The 17734-nt window shown below is 33.6% G+C and overlaps 1 protein-coding gene across 2 annotated transcripts in view; it reads right to left on the bottom strand.

The window, feature by feature from the left end:
* LOC129224354 (Bardet-Biedl syndrome 1 protein homolog) overlaps positions 1-17734 on the bottom strand; it is a 72907-nt gene that overhangs the window by 42878 nt on the left and 12295 nt on the right. For both annotated transcript variants that reach the window (XM_054858798.1, XM_054858797.1), the window contains exon 4: positions 6220-6344. In XM_054858798.1, coding sequence (XP_054714773.1) covers positions 6220-6344 — 125 coding nt within the window. The remainder of the gene's footprint in view (positions 1-6219; positions 6345-17734) is intronic.

The raw sequence follows: 17734 nt of genomic DNA on the forward strand, positions 1-17734 counted from the left end.
TTTTAATGGACTTTTCATTTATTTGCCTCCATATGAAGCAAAGTTAGGTTGAAAAAAAAGAGTAAAATTTCAATTCTTATATCGGATGCAATCAGCTTGCATTTATCAAAATGGAAGCAATAAAAGTATAAAAAAAGGTAAATAAAAAAGTTTATTAAAATAAAATAATTTTAGAATTACCATTTAACAGGGGTGCATATTGAATTTTATTAATATCACTGACATATTCACCGAAAATTCGGAGTCTTGAAAAAAAAAAAAAAAAAAAAAGGATGCGTAAAGGTTTAACACCAGACACTAAATGGCGATAATTTTAAAGCTGGTAACCAATTTTAAAGCTGGTAACCGTATTTGAAGTGATCTCCCATTTTCAATGCGATGATAATTTTCTTTTTTTTTTTAAGTCATTAGCGGGAAGAAAAAGTTCTTACACTGCTTTTTTAGAGAACTTTATAACACTGCTAACGATATGATAAAAACAAACAAGCAAAATTATTCACTACGTTAGTTAAGTATAGCTTGCATCATAGAAATATGCCGACTTTATTTTTTTGTACACAGAAATATGCGTTATTTTGATTTTAGAGTTACTTTTTCAGTAAACAATTTGAAAAAATCGTTTTGTTTTGGTTTATAAGTGCCGCAGGCAGGCAAACAAGAATAATAAGGTGTGTGATCATTCTCTCCCTGCGTCAGCAGTTCATTATGTCCAACAGGTGCGGACAGCTTTATTTATTTATTTTTATTTATTTATTTATTTTTTGCGGACAATTTTTATTTTATTTATTTTTTTTAGCGCGGACAGAATTGTCCGCGATAGGGTTCCGTTGTCCGCGACATCGTCGCCGTGTCGCGGCGTTTCTGCCACTGGGGTTCTTTTTAAATCCCAAAACCCCAAAATTTAATGAGAAATTCCCTGAGAGGTATGAAATTCAAAATGACAGAACTTTGCACCTAAATTAAAGGAAATGTAGAAAGCATACCTGGAAAAAAATCAATAGATGCAATGTACTGCACTAGAATAGCAATGCTATTCTGGCAGCCATTCACCCTGATAAACTTTTTTCTTTTTAAGGGTGCAGCCTTCTGTCCCCATTTCTCTAATGCAGCGGTTCCCAAACTTTTTAGTCCACAGAACCCTTGGTGCTTATTTTTGCCCCATTATTGTTCGTGACTGGGAAACGAAATATTTGCGATCTGAAAGTCAAATGCTAAAACATGGTTGCAGGAAATCTTAGCCAGCATTAGTGGAATAGGACTTGAGATTCTCCACAAAAATTTTTCAAAATTAAAATTTTAAATGCACAATAATAAGCCATCGTATACGACATTAGAACAGTTGGGGTTCAGAAACTTTCCCCCAGAAGTTTTCGGTATTACAGTATTAAAAACGAAAACTTGGACAATTTTTAATAATTTTGGCGCAGTGCTGAGGTTGGACACGCACCTCCAGAATGTTCGTGAGAATGAGGTACTAAAAACAAAATTCTAGATGAGCTTCAATGATGTGGAAGATATGTAGTTCATAAATTTTCCTCCAGAAGTGCTTTCTAATTAAAGTCCTAAAACAGTAACTGCAGACGTTTTTCATGATTTTACAGAAATGGATATAGATCGGGCGTTTTTCCTCTGAAGCAGGGGCGGCTCGTCACTATGGGCCGGGTGGGCTTGGCCCACCCAGACAAATTGTGCACAGTTAAATAAATTATTCAAAAATAACGTTTTGTATTTCAGTTAAACAAAAAACAAAGAATTGGGGGCGTGAAACAGATTTTAAATCTTTAGCACTTTGCATATCGCTAGTAAAATATTACAAGTTTTCCATGTGTTAACGTTTGCAATTACAAGCTTTGAGAATGATTCTTGGACCATTTCGACAGTTGCCCCCTGCCACACCTCCGCTCCTAACCAATCACAAGGATTCAACCAGACACCAAAACGGTAAGTCCGTGTCACCCCCGACTCCAGTTAAGGGCAAAGAAGGAGGGAAATATTTTACGCGTGCGTCACTTGTACGAAAAAACAGCTCGGAGAGCAGAAAAAAGCGAGCCCATGTGAATAAAAAGAAAGGTTTCTCATGTGCTCCAACCCTCTTTTGTTTTTAATCTTAAACGGCTGTTAATATCTGGAAAAGGGATTTACAATTTTACGTATATATCGCAACTCATGCATATTTTTGTTTACTAAATTTTCTGCTTGGAACTAATATAAGCAGAATTTTTGGAATTTCTGAATAGAGATTTCATTTTCGAGTAGCACACAGCACAGAATTATTGGTTTTGAGTGTGATGTTAATAAAAGTTCTGAATTTGTCCGAAACTTTTACAAAACAGCTTCAATTGGGTGAGATCTATTCAATTTTCTTCTTTGTTCTGATAGGTGGCTAAAGTACTAATAAGTATTAATCGTAAAATAGGCTTTATTTATTTATTTTCTATATTAAAGTATTCTGTAAAGCAAAAACTTGAATTATTTCAGTTTGACCCGGTACATCGCTTAAAATCCTTAAAGGCATAACGGCTACATTACCTCAAAAATGTCCAAACTATTGATTTTTATTTATTTAAAAACTTCAGATTGTTTCAAAAATTATGGGAGTTTCAACACTCTAGTTATTAAAAAAATTATTGGCTTTAGGTCACTTACGCAGGTGTGCGTTTTCTCGATGAACTTCTTTTTGAGCAATCACAAATTGCTTATTGTTTTCATTTGACCTTTGAATGACATCCGTCCTTTGATTTTATTTTTCTATGCTTATAATGCAGGTGTCCATGTGCTTTGGAATCGAGAATTATTTATTAATGACCCTTCTCGACTTCACACAATCCTTTTTACATGAAAATAAAATCCAGCACACAACATCCAGCGCATAACATCCAACCCCTGACATTGATTTGAATTTTGACATCTTGAATTCAAATTATGGTTGCGATAAAAGTCACTAGTAGAAACAAGAAACCCAACAAGTAGAGTCCTATCGCAATTCGCGATTGAAAATAGCACAGTTTGAATTCAGGATCTCAAAATTCAAACTTTTTTTTGTTGTTGTTGTGTGTGTGTTTCTATGTTATTGTATTAGCTAAGGATTTTTTTATGTTAAAGATACAGCTTAAAAGTAATTCTTTGCAGTCAGTACAATATATTTAACAAAATTGTGCCACCATTGGGTAAGAACTTTATAAATTACTAAAATGTTGAAAGTTTTGTATATCTTTATAAATGAAATTTACCATGGAAGTTTCATGATTTTTTACATAATTAACGACAGAATATTTTTAACTAATAGGATAAGCAAATGAATGCACAGCTTTTTAGAAATGATTATCATTTAGCAAAAAGATTTCTGAAATATGTGCAAAAATAGAAAAGGCCTTATATTTTTTTATAAAGTTGAAATATTCTGAAGTGTTTTGATTTTTTTTAATGGCATTAATAAGTTATTGATTTATCAATAAGCGCATACAAAGATTTCAAAAAATTACATATCTTATTAAAATGCAAAAAAAAAAAAAAAAAAAAATGAATTGAACTCTGAATGTGATGTGACCAGTAGATATTGTGATGTGGTTCCACACAATAAAACTTAAAGATAATTCTAAATTTGAAAAAGAAGAATATATAGGCAATTAAAGAAACTGTTTGTTTCTAGAAAAAATATTGTTACGTTCGTAATTTGCTCTAAGGAAGCATGGCTAAATTAAAATTATTGCTGCTGTGTGATCAACTGATCGTGTTGATATTAAGGGTGTAGTAGTAGTTTGATTAATGCTGTGTGTTGTTTATTACTAGTTGCATGGGTTGGATGTCTTTAAATTTAGACTGTTTATCTTGAAATTAAAAAAAATAATCAACTGAATTATTTTCTAAAACTACCAATTTCAACTTTGATGCTTGAAGAGAAGCATGAAATAAAGAAACTGCAAAAGAACGTATTTCAATGCTCAGCATTATTAACTATAGTTCTCTTCATTTTATCTGTATAAATATTATTGTGAAAACTTTATACAGCGGGCCCACCCGCTAAATTAAGGCACAAGCCACCACTGCTCTAAAGTATTTAAAAAATTGAAGCTCTAAAAATGGGAAAAAAAGGGGGGGGGATTATTTTTTAATGATGTTGGGGAGGGATACCCGTGCGAGTCAGGGCATTACTCGTGTAAACTGTTCCGAAGTTGAGATCCTCAAAACTTCTTTGTAGGCCCTTTTTGATGTTAGGGAAAGGGATGGGGTTCAGGACGCTCCATGAATTTTTTAAAAATTGATGTCATAAGTACGCAATAATAAGCAATCTTTTTAAATTTCTATTCTGAGTGAAATGAATCTTTTAATTTCCTCTGATTTAAATTTTATAAATTGAATCTTGGGTGATATTAAAAGGGTTGGAGTTCGCGGTATTCTCTCTGGAAATTTTTTGAAATTAATTTCCAAAAAGGGTAATTTTTGGATTTTTTTGATTCATTGAAAGGAAGGGATGGAGATCAAGTACTCTTTCCCATCAATTTTTCGATATCAAAGTTTTAAAAATGAAATTTTAAACGAGCTTTTATAAAGCTGTGAGAGGGTTCTTGTTTGCAGTAGAAGAGGAGGCTCCCTCGAAACGTTTTCAAAATTAACTGAAAACGAAATTTTAGATGTTTATTGGCTGCAGTCGGGAGCGCTGTTCCCTTGAAGATTTTCCGTTTTTTCTTGCATCCTTATAATTTTGGTGGGCGGACTAAAGTTGAGGGTAAGTTACCGAAAAACAAGTTCAAAATACAAAAATTATCTTAATGAAGTGAGGCGTTCAGGGCTATTCCATAAAAATTTTCAGAATTGAAGCCCTTTAACCCCTGCTCTACTAAGCTATGCCTTTGGCCATATTTTGAATTTAAAATAAAGTTTCCTTGAGTAGTAATGATATTTCGCGCCATTCCTGAAAGAGAAAAAGTATCTGCAAGTAGGAAACGTGTCAAATGAAACTATAACAAACAAAGACAATCTGACAATATGAAAAAGCTTAACTTAAACGCTATTGGGTGCGATAATCAAAAGAAAATATTTTTCATGAAAAAAAAAAGCCATTAAAAATTATCGCTGCTCAAGGCGTTGCGCACCGGGAATTTTCCAACACCTTGGTGACCCAGTACGCCACTGCTAATGACGACGAATTGTTACAATGTGACACTACATTTTGAATCTTTGATCTTGTTTCTTTTATTTTTTCCTCAAATCATTGCGGAATTTTTTGCAACAACTATGGCGGAACCCAAGGGTTCCGCGGAACACACTTTGGGGATACCTGCCCTAATGTACGGTATTATGTCCATGGTGTTTGGCAGATAGTATAGTATGACCACAACAAGTGAGAGGTTATGTCAGCCGATTTGGAAACTAAGGGTCCAGCTCGGAATCATAGCATATGTTTTATAGCTCTTTTGGGGGAGTGGGCCGGTGATCAAAATTGAATACAATCCAATTGAGGGATCCTTTAGCAGTAATTTTTCTGAACTAAAGGTCATTTTTGATGACGTTAAGGAAAGGAATATGGATTTCATTTTCTCCTTGGAACTTATCGGAATTCAAGTTTCAAAAGGCAGTTTTAGACAATGTAGTGATGTTAGGAAGAGGATTTTGAATGCCATTTCCCAGGCATTTTGAAAAATTTAAGTCTCAAAGACGCGATAGTAGACATATCTCATGTAGTTTTTTTTTTTTTTTTGGGGGGGGGGATGGCCTCAGTAATTTTCCTCCTGTAGTTTTTCAAAACTCAAATTCCAAAAAGCAATTTTGGACAACCTTCGCTGATGTTTGGGCAAGAGGGTTTTGAAACATTTCCCCGGAATTACAACAAAATTGAATTACTAAAACACAATTTTAGACTACCTTTTCAATAGAAAAGGAACGCCTTTTCAATAGAAAAGGAACGAATAGGTTTGGGGATTTCCTTGGCTAAAATTCTATATTTTAGTTGTTTTATATATAAACTAATGTGGCTGTCACCCCCCCCCCCCCCCCCCCCAAGCAGGCTTAAATCACATACACAGTAAGAGGTAAGGTAAAAAACAGTCCCCTCTTTCCATGGAAAATTTTCTGGATCCACCCTTGCCGGTGATCAAACTGACAAGGGGCCTGTACCCCTTGGTTTTTGCAGCCCTGAGTTTGACAGATGACAAGTACACGCTTGGTGCTGAAAGGGTCAACAAAATAATTTTTTAACACATAAAAAAAGTTATGACATACATTTTTTGCTTGATTCCATGCTTCTAGTTCTGAGGGGCACACACTTGAAGCAGGTAAGGTAAACTTATAGAATGGGCGCATATTCTTGTATATGTATATGTGAGCACCAGATGCAACAGCAATTGCTAAAACAGTAATGTACACAGCATTTATAAGGGAGAAAAAACTGCTTATTCAATATATTTTTCAGAATTTACTAAAAGTTTAGTTCTACAAGTAATCATTCAATTTTTATCGCTAGGCTTCAAATATAAATCAGGTAGTATCATGTGGGCAAAAAATTACAACCGACTTCAGAAAGAAAATGAACAAAATTGAAACAGAAGATAATTTGCCTCAAAATAAAAGAAATAACACAATTCAAACTTACTATTTCTCCAAATTTCTAGCTATTACATGAAATACTAATAAATAAATATAAACTAATAATAACTAAAAAGAAAACATAAATGAACACGTCATAAATGCACACATTTGCAAAAAATGCAGATACGTGATTAGGGTATCAAAAAGTCCTCTTTTCAAAGAAAAAAGTGAGAGCTTATGGAAGTAAGGTCATTTGACAAAAGCCTTTTCAAATGCAAGCTGTAATTTGAGATGATTTAAAAATGCTGAAAAGAGAAAAAATTACCTAGAAAAATCAAAAATGAAACCTGTGCACAGGCCTTACTTTGCATGGGAGCTCACTGAAATTCACCTATGTAATTTTCTTACCATTTTTTTTTTTTTTTTACAAATCACGTCATAAACAGAAGTTTATGATTATTGGGCTCCAGAACCACCATTACATGAGTGTCAAATTCCAAAACTGATGAATAGTAATTTCTTCATGAATAAGTTTTCCCATCTTTCCTTACAGAAAAGCTACTCCTATGTGACACATAATTTGCTACCTTATTGAAAGTTTCTTTCTATCACCTGAAGTTAGGGGGCCATTCATTAATTAGGTAAGGGTCCCAAGGGGGAAGGGGTGGAAAACCTCTACATACCCTTACTTTGGGGGGGGGCATCAAACTCCTTCTTATGCATTATTTTCCAAGTCGATATTTTATATTAGAAATCGCTCGGTGAAGTGTTTTGGCAGGGATCATATTTCATTTGCATATGGAAGGTAATAAACACATTAGGCTGAGATGTTTTTTATTTGTTTTGCAAAGAATGAATAGTGTAAAATATAAAAGAATTGCACTATGTATGGCATGTTTTATTTTTACTTAGTTTTCCATCGTATACAAAAAAATGTTCAAAAAACATTCAGTCTAAATTCCAACTTTTTAGTAAACATTTCTTTACACAAAAAGGTTTAAAAAATATTTTAATAATACTGAATTTAATAACGGTTCTGGTGATGTAAGATTCGTTACTATTTTTAAAAAACAAAATGGGATCTTACATAAGTATAGGAGGAAGGAGTTTGAAAAATCTTACGCATCCTCACATGGGGGAATGGGGGAGGGTCGAAAATTGCCATCATCCTTACGTAATTAATGAACAGCCCCATACACATTCAATAGTAGTCTTAGAACGCAGTGACAAGGAACGCCAGCCTTAAACATAACTGCTGTTATTTCTTGGGCAGTACTGGGACACAAAAGCAGGGTCTCTTAGAAAATATATTCCTATTGCATTGTTTTACATTATTTTTTTACTTATTTTCTTCTTTACATCAAGCATTCATTGCCTTTAATTCCTTCATATGCCACTTGTCCAACAAATGCTATTGATTTAATTGATTTAGCTCTCTTACTAAACTGCAGTCCGCTTATAAGGTCAAATCAAACGTTTTAAGATAGAAAATTTCATGAGGGTTCCTCGGTACATAGAGCAAAATTTATTTCTCAGATCAGCTCCAGTACCTTTTTTTTTTTGGAAAGTAAGTCCTACTTGTAAACACATAAGCATTCACTATTTTTTGCGGGGTTGGATGGGGGGGGGGGAGAAGCAATAGTTCAAAAACTTTCCAATCAATAGCATTAAAAGTACCCCTGTAAAAAGAAAATTCACAATGAGAGGCTCAAAATGCTGAAGGAAAAATATTTCATACATACAAATATAAATGTGACAACCAGCAACAGGCTCTGACCCCAGCTAGGCTGATCCTAGTCAATTTATTAGTTCTTGATGAAGATCAAAGGTCCTCTTAAAGCTACCCACCCCCTTGCTCATTACCGTCTCTTCCAGTAAGCTGTTCCAAGTGCCAACGACCCTACTAAAGTAGTAGTTTTTCCTAATTTCCAGGTTAGCCTGAGCTTTGAATAGCTTAAAACAATGACCCCCTCGTCCTGCTTTCTGTACAAAAATTCAATCCATTAACATCTTTCATTTTGATAAATTTAAACAATTGAATCATGTCCCCTCCGACTCTCCTTAGCACCAGGCTATACATATTAAGACTATTAAGTCTGGTATCATAACTTAAATCTGAAAGTCCCCTTAATATTCTAGTTACACTTCTTTGAACTTTTTCCAATACAGAAAGATCTTTCCTCAGATAACGTAACCCAAACTGCAGGAGTGCCTAACTAGGGCGGGTCATGGCGCAGACTGTGCCATTGAAATTTTTAAGAGGGGTGGGCACTCCTGAAAACTGAACAGGAGGATATAGGAGTTTAGTAAGACCTCATACTCCAAATGAGGTCTTACTAAACTCCTATATAAAGGCTTTCTCAGATTTGCTTGAAATAGATCTATTGATAAACCCAAGCATTCTGTTGGCTTTGTTACTTGCAATGCTGCACTGATGACTAAACTTGAAGTCCTGATTTATTAAGATACCCAGATCAATAACATTTTCTGCCTGACTAATAGTAGGGGGGCATACTACATTCCGTAGGAAATTTCGTGAGGAAATTGTGAGACCAATTCTATTATGTTCCTTATGGCCTGTGTAACTATGCCTCACCGGGTGTTTTCCTTGAATTTGTGTCAGACGGCCTGTGTGACGTCATAAATCCAAGATGGCGGCTGTAATGAGTTTTTGCAATTATGACTCAATTTTTGGGTATTTTGTGATAATTTTCTGGTGAATTTTATTGATTAATATTCTACTACTTTTCTTATTATAAGTTGAAAGTAAAATACTTCATTTATTTGTTTATAAAAAAATCATTTATGCATTTAAAAAAAAAAAAAAAACCGAAGTCTTCATTTTTGACTTTGGCATTCAGAATAAGCTAGTTTAAAAGTACTTCGGGTGAGCTTTTGCAGTTAAAAAATATTGTTAATTTTCAGGCTAAAATCATTAAACATTAGTACAGTCGAGCCTCATTAATTCGGACATGTTTATAGCGAATTACAGTTAAAGCGAACTATATTTGCGATCCCCCATCTTACTGTACTTACACTTAAACTATTTTTTTTTTTCAAATAAAATGAGCTACTGTTGAGACAAATTCACTTTTAAAGTCCATTTGAGTTCGTTTTAACAAGGTTCGACTGTAGAATCGTTTAACAGAATTCCTTATAAACTGTATAATTGTGCCTTAGGAGCTTTTCTTGCATCTTTTAGAACGCACGTTTCATTTCATCAACGTAGCTTACGTTCATGCAGAAACTGGTACATGTAACTAAATATATTTTAGGGGAAAATTAACCAACAGTAATCACCATGGATATTGGATTATACAAACCAGTTTTAAAACTTGCCCTATCAAACAAAACTTGTACAGGTCTTGACAAAAATTTGACTGAGTTATACAGTGAATTTGTAGTGTCAAAAATTCTTGCAGGAAAGTGTTCTAGACGGGCTACAGAAGCATTCTACATTAAGGGTTGAACAATTTAAAGGTTACCTCGATGCTTTTTATGCACACAATGAAGAAATGAAATTTCAATGTGATGATAGAGTGCAAAAATTAATTGCTTTCAAGAAAAAAAGTATGGTAAAACAAAAGAACTTTCCTCAAATATAATGCAAATATTACTAGATTCTAAAATACATGAAAAAATGAAAGATTTGAGGACACAGAATCAATTGGAAGACCAACATTTAAACTTGCTTTGTTATACATTCCATATAATGGATATTGGATACCATGTTACTTTTATACAATCTGTTAGATCAGGAAATTGGGAATTACACATTTCTTCATTCGATGGTTTCGTTCCCTATTTCTTTGCTTTGAATTTAACAAATTATGCAAGTATGATATCATGGTACTTGAAATATGAAGCGTATTAAAGTAAAGCAACAAAATCTTAGGAATGAATTCATGGGAAGCAATTGGGCTGTTAAAAAGTCTTTTGTACTGTTTTGTGCTTTAGGGTCAAACTAAGCTTTGGAGCAAGAGAAAAGGAGTATGAAAGTAATTGGTAGAATAGTAAATACATAACTCAATAGAAAAAATAGTTTAGCGTTAAAGAGTAAACATTATCATTTGACAGATTCAAGAGGAAAGTGACTACATGAAGATGTGCAGTGTATATTTAGTGCCATCAGAGTATGAATAAGCCCTATAATATATGAAGGAAGTGAGTGAACTTATTAACACAACAAAGTCTGAACATAATGAAGCCATACAAACAGATGTATTTAAGGCATTTTAAACAAAGGGTGTGACATGTACGCCACTTTCAAACGAGAGAGAATTAAAACTGAAAACACGAATTTCTGGGCCCCAATTAAAAAAGAAAAGCTAAATTTATGTAAAAATAGCAGTCTACGTTTAATCTGGATGGTAGATAAAATTGTCACAAAACAAATCAAAGTTAATGAAGGTTTTAGAAGAATGTGGCTTAGAAAAATTAGACAGCAGCATCGAAGATTCTTTGCTGAACCCCATGAAAGACTCAAGCATACTGAAGCAAAAGAACAGAATCTTACAGTGTTGCTGTTCTTTATGGAATGGCGCAGCTACAATCATATAAGAAACCAAAGCAAGTGAAAACATGTAATGATTTAGCTGCAGAATTTAATAATAAGATCAATGAAATTCTTTTAAATTATGATGAAACACACTTAGTGTTTGACACATACATTGAAAACTCGGCTAAAATCTGCCAATCTGCTATGCGGAAAAAAGAAGTAAATTAACACCCATTGAGTTCAAAATAACCGATTGTACTAATATTAAAAACGTATACATGAAGACCCTACTTTCTCATGTAAAAACAAAGGATCACTTAAAAGCTTATCTGGGGAATAAAGCTTTAATATATACACGCAGCATTTAAAAAAACCCTAATCATTAGCTGGAGAAATGAAGCTAAATCATCATTAAAAAGTGATGTGACTGCACTGCAAAGCAGTCATGGAGAGGCGTATGTTAAAATAGTACTGGACTATCTTCATGCTTCTAGAGAAAGAGCAACCAGTACTCATATATATTAGCCTGACATCGATCTATTTTTGCTAGCATTGTTCTGGTTAAAATTATTTCACTGTCCATGCACATTTTTGACTGGAGTAGGTAGCAACCGAAGAATGACCAGCATTATGACCGCATTAGGACTAGATAAAACAAGATGAATATTATGACTTTATGCTCTGTCAGGAAGTAATATAACAAGCTCACTTGCTTAGAAGGGAAACCTTCTTTTTGGAAAATTTATAAGACGTCTGACAAAGATACTCTCAACGCTCTGACTCATGGGGGGGTCAACTGAAGAATTCGGTACAAATGATAAAATTGTTATTAGAAGGAGGCTTTATTTGTTCTGTATATGTGCCGTTGACAAAGATTTCTGATATTGAAGAATTTCTTTGGTTCATCTTTTCCAAGCAGGAGACTCAAAATGAAAATTTGCCTCCTGCAAGAGCATCTTTGTCCCCTTACATTTTAAGAGCGCATTATCAGGTATTGGAACGGCATCTTGCTGACTAGCAGGACCCGAATTTAACATCATCGTCAGATTTCGAATGGGAAGAGAAAGACAACTTCTATGTTCCAGTTATGTGTACATTTTTTTGTGCTTCTGAGTCCATTTTAAAACTAGTTCGATGCAGTTGCGTAAGGGGAAAATGCATTGTTTCATGTAAATACAAATCTCAAAATATTTCATGCACTGAACTTTGTGTGTGAAGATGATGAGGACTTATGTGAAAATCATAGCCAACAAAGCGATATTGATGACGCTTCAGATGAAGATCTTTAAGTAAGAACTGTTTGTTTACCTTTAAATCTATATTTTGAATTAAAATCAGAGTTTAGATGATGAAATCAATCATTCATTACTTGAGTACATAAATAAAATTATCATTATACCTAATATTAAGTAACGGAAGTTGTAATTTTTTTCTGCATTGAAAGAAAAAAATTCTTCTTATAACCCCGAAACGCGTGTATGCAAATTATTTTACAGGTCTTTTGGAATAATAAATTTGATTTTATCGTACAAGCTTTCCAAAATGTTTTTTAACTGTTACTGTTTTCTAAAAATCTGCATCTAAAAAAAAAAAAACTGAATGAATAACTTATTTTAAATTGGCAATTAGTTTTCAAATTTGAAATATAATAGTATTAAAACATTAAATATATAAGATAAGTTGAAAACATGTCATAATATGCCTCAAAAATCAGTTAAAACCGAAAATTTTCATCAATATCTAGTGCAGCCGCCATTTTGGATTACTGACGTTACACAGGCCATCTGACACAAGTTCAAGCAAAACACCCGGTGAGGCATAGTTATATAGGCCATAAGGAATGTATTAGAATTGGTCTCACAATTTCCTCACGAAATTTCCCACGAAGGTTTTTTTTCCTTAAGCATGCAACTGGACTATAATGACTGAACCCTGTAATCGATAACTTGTACGCTTATTTCCGTGACCTACATTAACTGTCCCTACATTAACTGCCACACTCCACTTGTCCGCCTACTTAGTAATATGATCCAAATCCTCTTGTAGTTAGGGCTAAATAATAAATTTCTATTCATTACTGTTTCACAATTACACAAGTAATTCATTAAGTTTTGGAATTTTGTTAGACAACGTAAAGCAACATTTCAGTGCAAGATGCATAATATTCAGCTGGGGTGTCAACAGTAGTTACGCGCATCACATTACGGAAAAGTCTTGTGGATTTTTTCTGCTGTCAAAAAAATTCACAATGGAGAAAAGACACTTGATAGATATAAGTTTAAAATTAACTACAAGAAAAGGAACAGAGCAACAAAATTTCTCCTAGAGCAGAAAAAAATCATATAAATACGAGACACCCTTGTTTCACAAGGTTAGGTTCCACGGAAATGCTGCGTAAATCAAAACTTAAATTAGACTTAATATTAGTGTTAAAATAAGGATTAGGTTCCGAAGATCAAAAAATATTTCATTCTAGTGATGACTAATTGCATAATAAGTTTAATGTGCACTTATATTGATTTCTATGCACAACATGCAGAAAGATAACCTGAATTAATTTTGTGTTCTGTTTTTAAAAGGAGCTGGCTGTGATCGTCTTTTGGCAGTCATTAAGAATTTTTTTCTGTAGTTCCTTTCAGAGCATTAACCTACCGAATTTTGAAAGAGGAGAAAGGTTTATCTCTTTGTATCGCTGAATCCACATAAAACTGAAACTCATCCGCGTAAAATAAAATAAAGATGCCAAATCTTAAACTGTGTATAATCGAGGCCACGTAAAATAAACCCACATAAAACGAGGGTTTACTGTATTGGAAAATAAAAATATACAATTGACAGCAGACATTTTTACATACATGTCTACCTCTTCAGTGCAAGTTTGAAGTATAAAACATCGCATTCCTGAAAAACTGGAATCTATCAAAGTTGATGTTATAGGTCACCATTATGATTCTTTTGCTCACCAACGTTACAGCTTCAGTCAAAGCAGGGGCAGATAGAGAAAAAAAAAAACATTTTAGGAGGATTATGATGACGAAGCGCCCCCCCCCCCTCTTGAACGAACCTACCGTTTTGAGTACAAAAAATTTCTGAAACTGCTTGGGTGTCAATAAAAAGCATCAAATCGGCCAGGAAAAAGGCACATAATTGGGGTTAAACTTTGCAGATAAATTTCATAAGCAATGAAAGGAAGTAACAGTTCAAATATTTATTTTCAAAAATAATTAATAAATTGAAAAAAAAACAGTAATTGTTTACATTTTACGCATAAGTGTTTGAAAAAAATTTGGATGCATACTGTTGTTGACGGTCTAGGGAAGGGGGGGAAGGAGGTCATAACCCCCATGACCCTCTCCTTGAATCCGCCACTGAGTCAAAGCCTCAAATTACACAATAGGCAAATTTTCAGCGGGAGATTTAGTTTTGGGTCCTTCAAAAAACATTTTTGGGAACCTCTTTGTCTATCACAGAACAATGTAACATATAAATCATGCATACTTTTGCATCTTCTTTAGGCCCTTATGGTCATGACTCATGAGGGCCTCTTATAAATGCAACATGGTAAAACCACCACTGCAGTTTTTTTTTTTTTTTTTTAAATTCTTTTATCTTTTTCAACAAAATTCCAAAACTTTCTGGATGTACAAGTGTCTAGTCATTTTACTCTGATTAACAGATTCTTTTTTATATTTATTTGAAATCATAATTATTTATTATACTATCTAGTTTCATAGGCGTATCCAGATAGAGGTAAGGGAGGGCAACTTTCCCCCTTTTAAGTTTTATTTGAAAATATCTATACATATAACAGGGGTCTGGCCAGAGGATATTTGGGTCCGTTATCGGACCCTTCACAAAACTCCAATCAACCAAAATGGACTTTCACAAAATCCCGATCAACCAAAACGGACCCTTCACAAAATTCTGAGAAACAAGATCGGATCTTTCACAAATTGTTTATTGAAAGAGCAAATCTGAAAGCAAAATAACGCATATTTCTGTGTATAAACCGATAATTTTTGGAACCTTTTCTGAAGTCAAATAAGAGGGATCAGCTTATACAAAATCTGCTAATTTTGCAAAAGAAAAAAAAATCGGCACTCTTGCGATGCTCCTGCAAGCGATAAATAATTGCTACTGCCAAATAAATATAATGCTTGTTGTTTGTTTGTTTTATCCCAGCTAATTAGCTGTAAACTTTTCTGAAAAGGCATTGGTAAGCACTTTTGTTGGTGAGCACTTTTCTTCTGCTCATGATTTAATAAACAATAATAATATGTATCTGTGAAATGAACTTAGAACTGCAAGGGATAGTAAGGGTGGGGGAAAAATATGATCGCTTCAGATAAGGTTACCAACTTTAAAACTATCACCACTTAGAGTCTGGCGTTGAACCTTTATAATGATTTGATTAGAAAATATTCTCATCATTTTACCAGCTTGTCAATATTTGCGTTTTTAAGGTGTGGTGCGGTGCGATGTTTAACTGTTATTTTGGGAGAAAATTATATGTGTTTTGATTTTTCGATTCTAACAAGAATGATTAACTTTAAATAAACTCTTTTTATTACCGTTTTTTTTTTCTTTAGATGGCTACATTTTGGAAAATGCAATCTTTTAACATCGATATGAGAATCATATTTTGTTCTTTTTTCAAGCCTTCGCTTAAAAATATTTCTTTTACAAGCTGTTTTTATACTTTTGATGCCTTCACTTTGAGAATTGCGATCTCTTTGCATCCGCTATGAGAATCCGATTTTTCAAATTTTTGATGTTTATTACGCTTTGTTAAGAGGTAAACAAATAAAATATCTTTTTATTTTTGTTAAAATCACGGAATTTATAAGTTTTAAACGAAATTCTGTGCTTTTTAAGAGTCTTGGGTTAAAAAGTTAAATGCGAAACTGCCTTGTCTGAATTTTATTTTATTTATTTTTTTGTTTATTTTAAATACTGTACAGAAATATTTCTAGTATAATTTAACACAATGTAGAATGATAGATAAATATTGATACTTGAGAGAGCGATGCCCCCCCCCCCCAGCCAAATATCGGAAAAACACTCCAGAATGATATTCTCGACATAGAAGAGAAAAACACTCAACTTTAAGTTTAATTGATGCAGTTTGTGCCATCTCTAAATTCTAAAATTTCGTTTTAACAAAAAAAATTTTCTTTTTTTTTTGCGAAATTATTTGATTTTTCACAAAATTAATTCACTTTTCACAAAATTATTTGAATTTTCACAAAAAACGGACCCTGTGAAAAATCCTGGACAGACCCCTGTATAATAAAATAAGATGTTTGTGTGTGTATGTGTGGCGCACATCCCGGGAAAACGGTAAGGCCTAGAAAGATGAAATTTGGCATACAGGTGTAGTTTTTGCTGAAGTTGTGCACATCGAGCTTTGATTTTTGATATTTTAATTAGAAAAAAGTTATTTAATGTTTTATGTGATTTTTAGCACTTTTTAGTACTTTTAACCTTACAGACCCCGAACCAATCGCGCCAGACAAATATTTTTTGTACTGTAGTGTCGCAAATTTAATTTTAAATATGATGAACAAAAAATTTTGAAGATAGAGCAATTTTTGTATTTTTTATGAATTTTTGAAAAAACCTTTATTTTGCATTTTTTTTCTGGGTTTAATTTTTTTCTAAACGCATCCCGTGAAAAATATAATAGCCTCTTTTCTACAATTTTACTATGTAGTAGCCAGAACATTTCGTCCTCTACAGAAAAAAAAGTTTTCAAAAATATTCAAAAGTTTTTTTTTTACAATTTTTTAAAGACAGAACGAAGATATAAGTTATCGCTTCACCGAAGATCTGCTGTCCGCTGACCGCTTCGAATATGACATAACGCACCCACGTGATCTAACTGAAGTACGTAACTTGCTTTTTTCTTTTCTTCCTTTCGAAAGATTCATTCGCTTTCTTTCCTTTCCAGGTATTTCATTTGTCCCCCCCCCCCCGCCCGGATGTTTTGTTAAACATTCGATTTCGGTTAATCAGACGGACCACATCGGATCGTTTTGGTCCCAGTCACTTTTCTTGAATTTCACTAAAAACAATGATTTTTATACTTTGGCAAACTCCGGGTACCACAGAGACACCAATTTTTAACGCTATTTGAATAAATAAGAAAGTGTACTTTTTTTGCATGATTTTCTTTTTGTTAGGGAATAAGATTGGAGGTTACATCGAAATAAATAAAGATAGATGAGAAAATTTAGAGATAGATCGAATAGGTAGATAGATATACACTGAGTGTACAAAAAATGTTTTTTTTTTCCGAATTTATACTTTTTTTCTTTGAAAAAAAGATTGTTAATTACTATCAGAGGTAAATTTGCATGGATCTAGAGAAAGAGAAATCTACAGGTCGATGTACAGTGAGAGATAGACAGACCCGTTATTTAAAGAACAACAACGGGGGGGGGGGGGGGCGCCGCTACGATTTGAAAACATAATGCTTTCACATAAAAATGGACGCGATTTTTGTTATTTTATGACTTCTTGACGTAAAATGGTGAATGACAAGTAAGCCAAACGGCTGCCGTAGGCGACTGCTTGTATATAAATAAAAAAGATTGTTAATTACTGTCAGAGGTAGATACGCATAGATCGTATACATTGGCGGCGTCAGCTGAAATTTATTGGGGGGGACCATTCTAACTCTGTCATTTTCAAGTTGCATTAAGAAAAATT

This window comes from Uloborus diversus, chromosome 6, assembly GCF_026930045.1.
Source record: "Uloborus diversus isolate 005 chromosome 6, Udiv.v.3.1, whole genome shotgun sequence".
Taxonomy (NCBI): Eukaryota; Metazoa; Arthropoda; class Arachnida; order Araneae; family Uloboridae; genus Uloborus; species Uloborus diversus.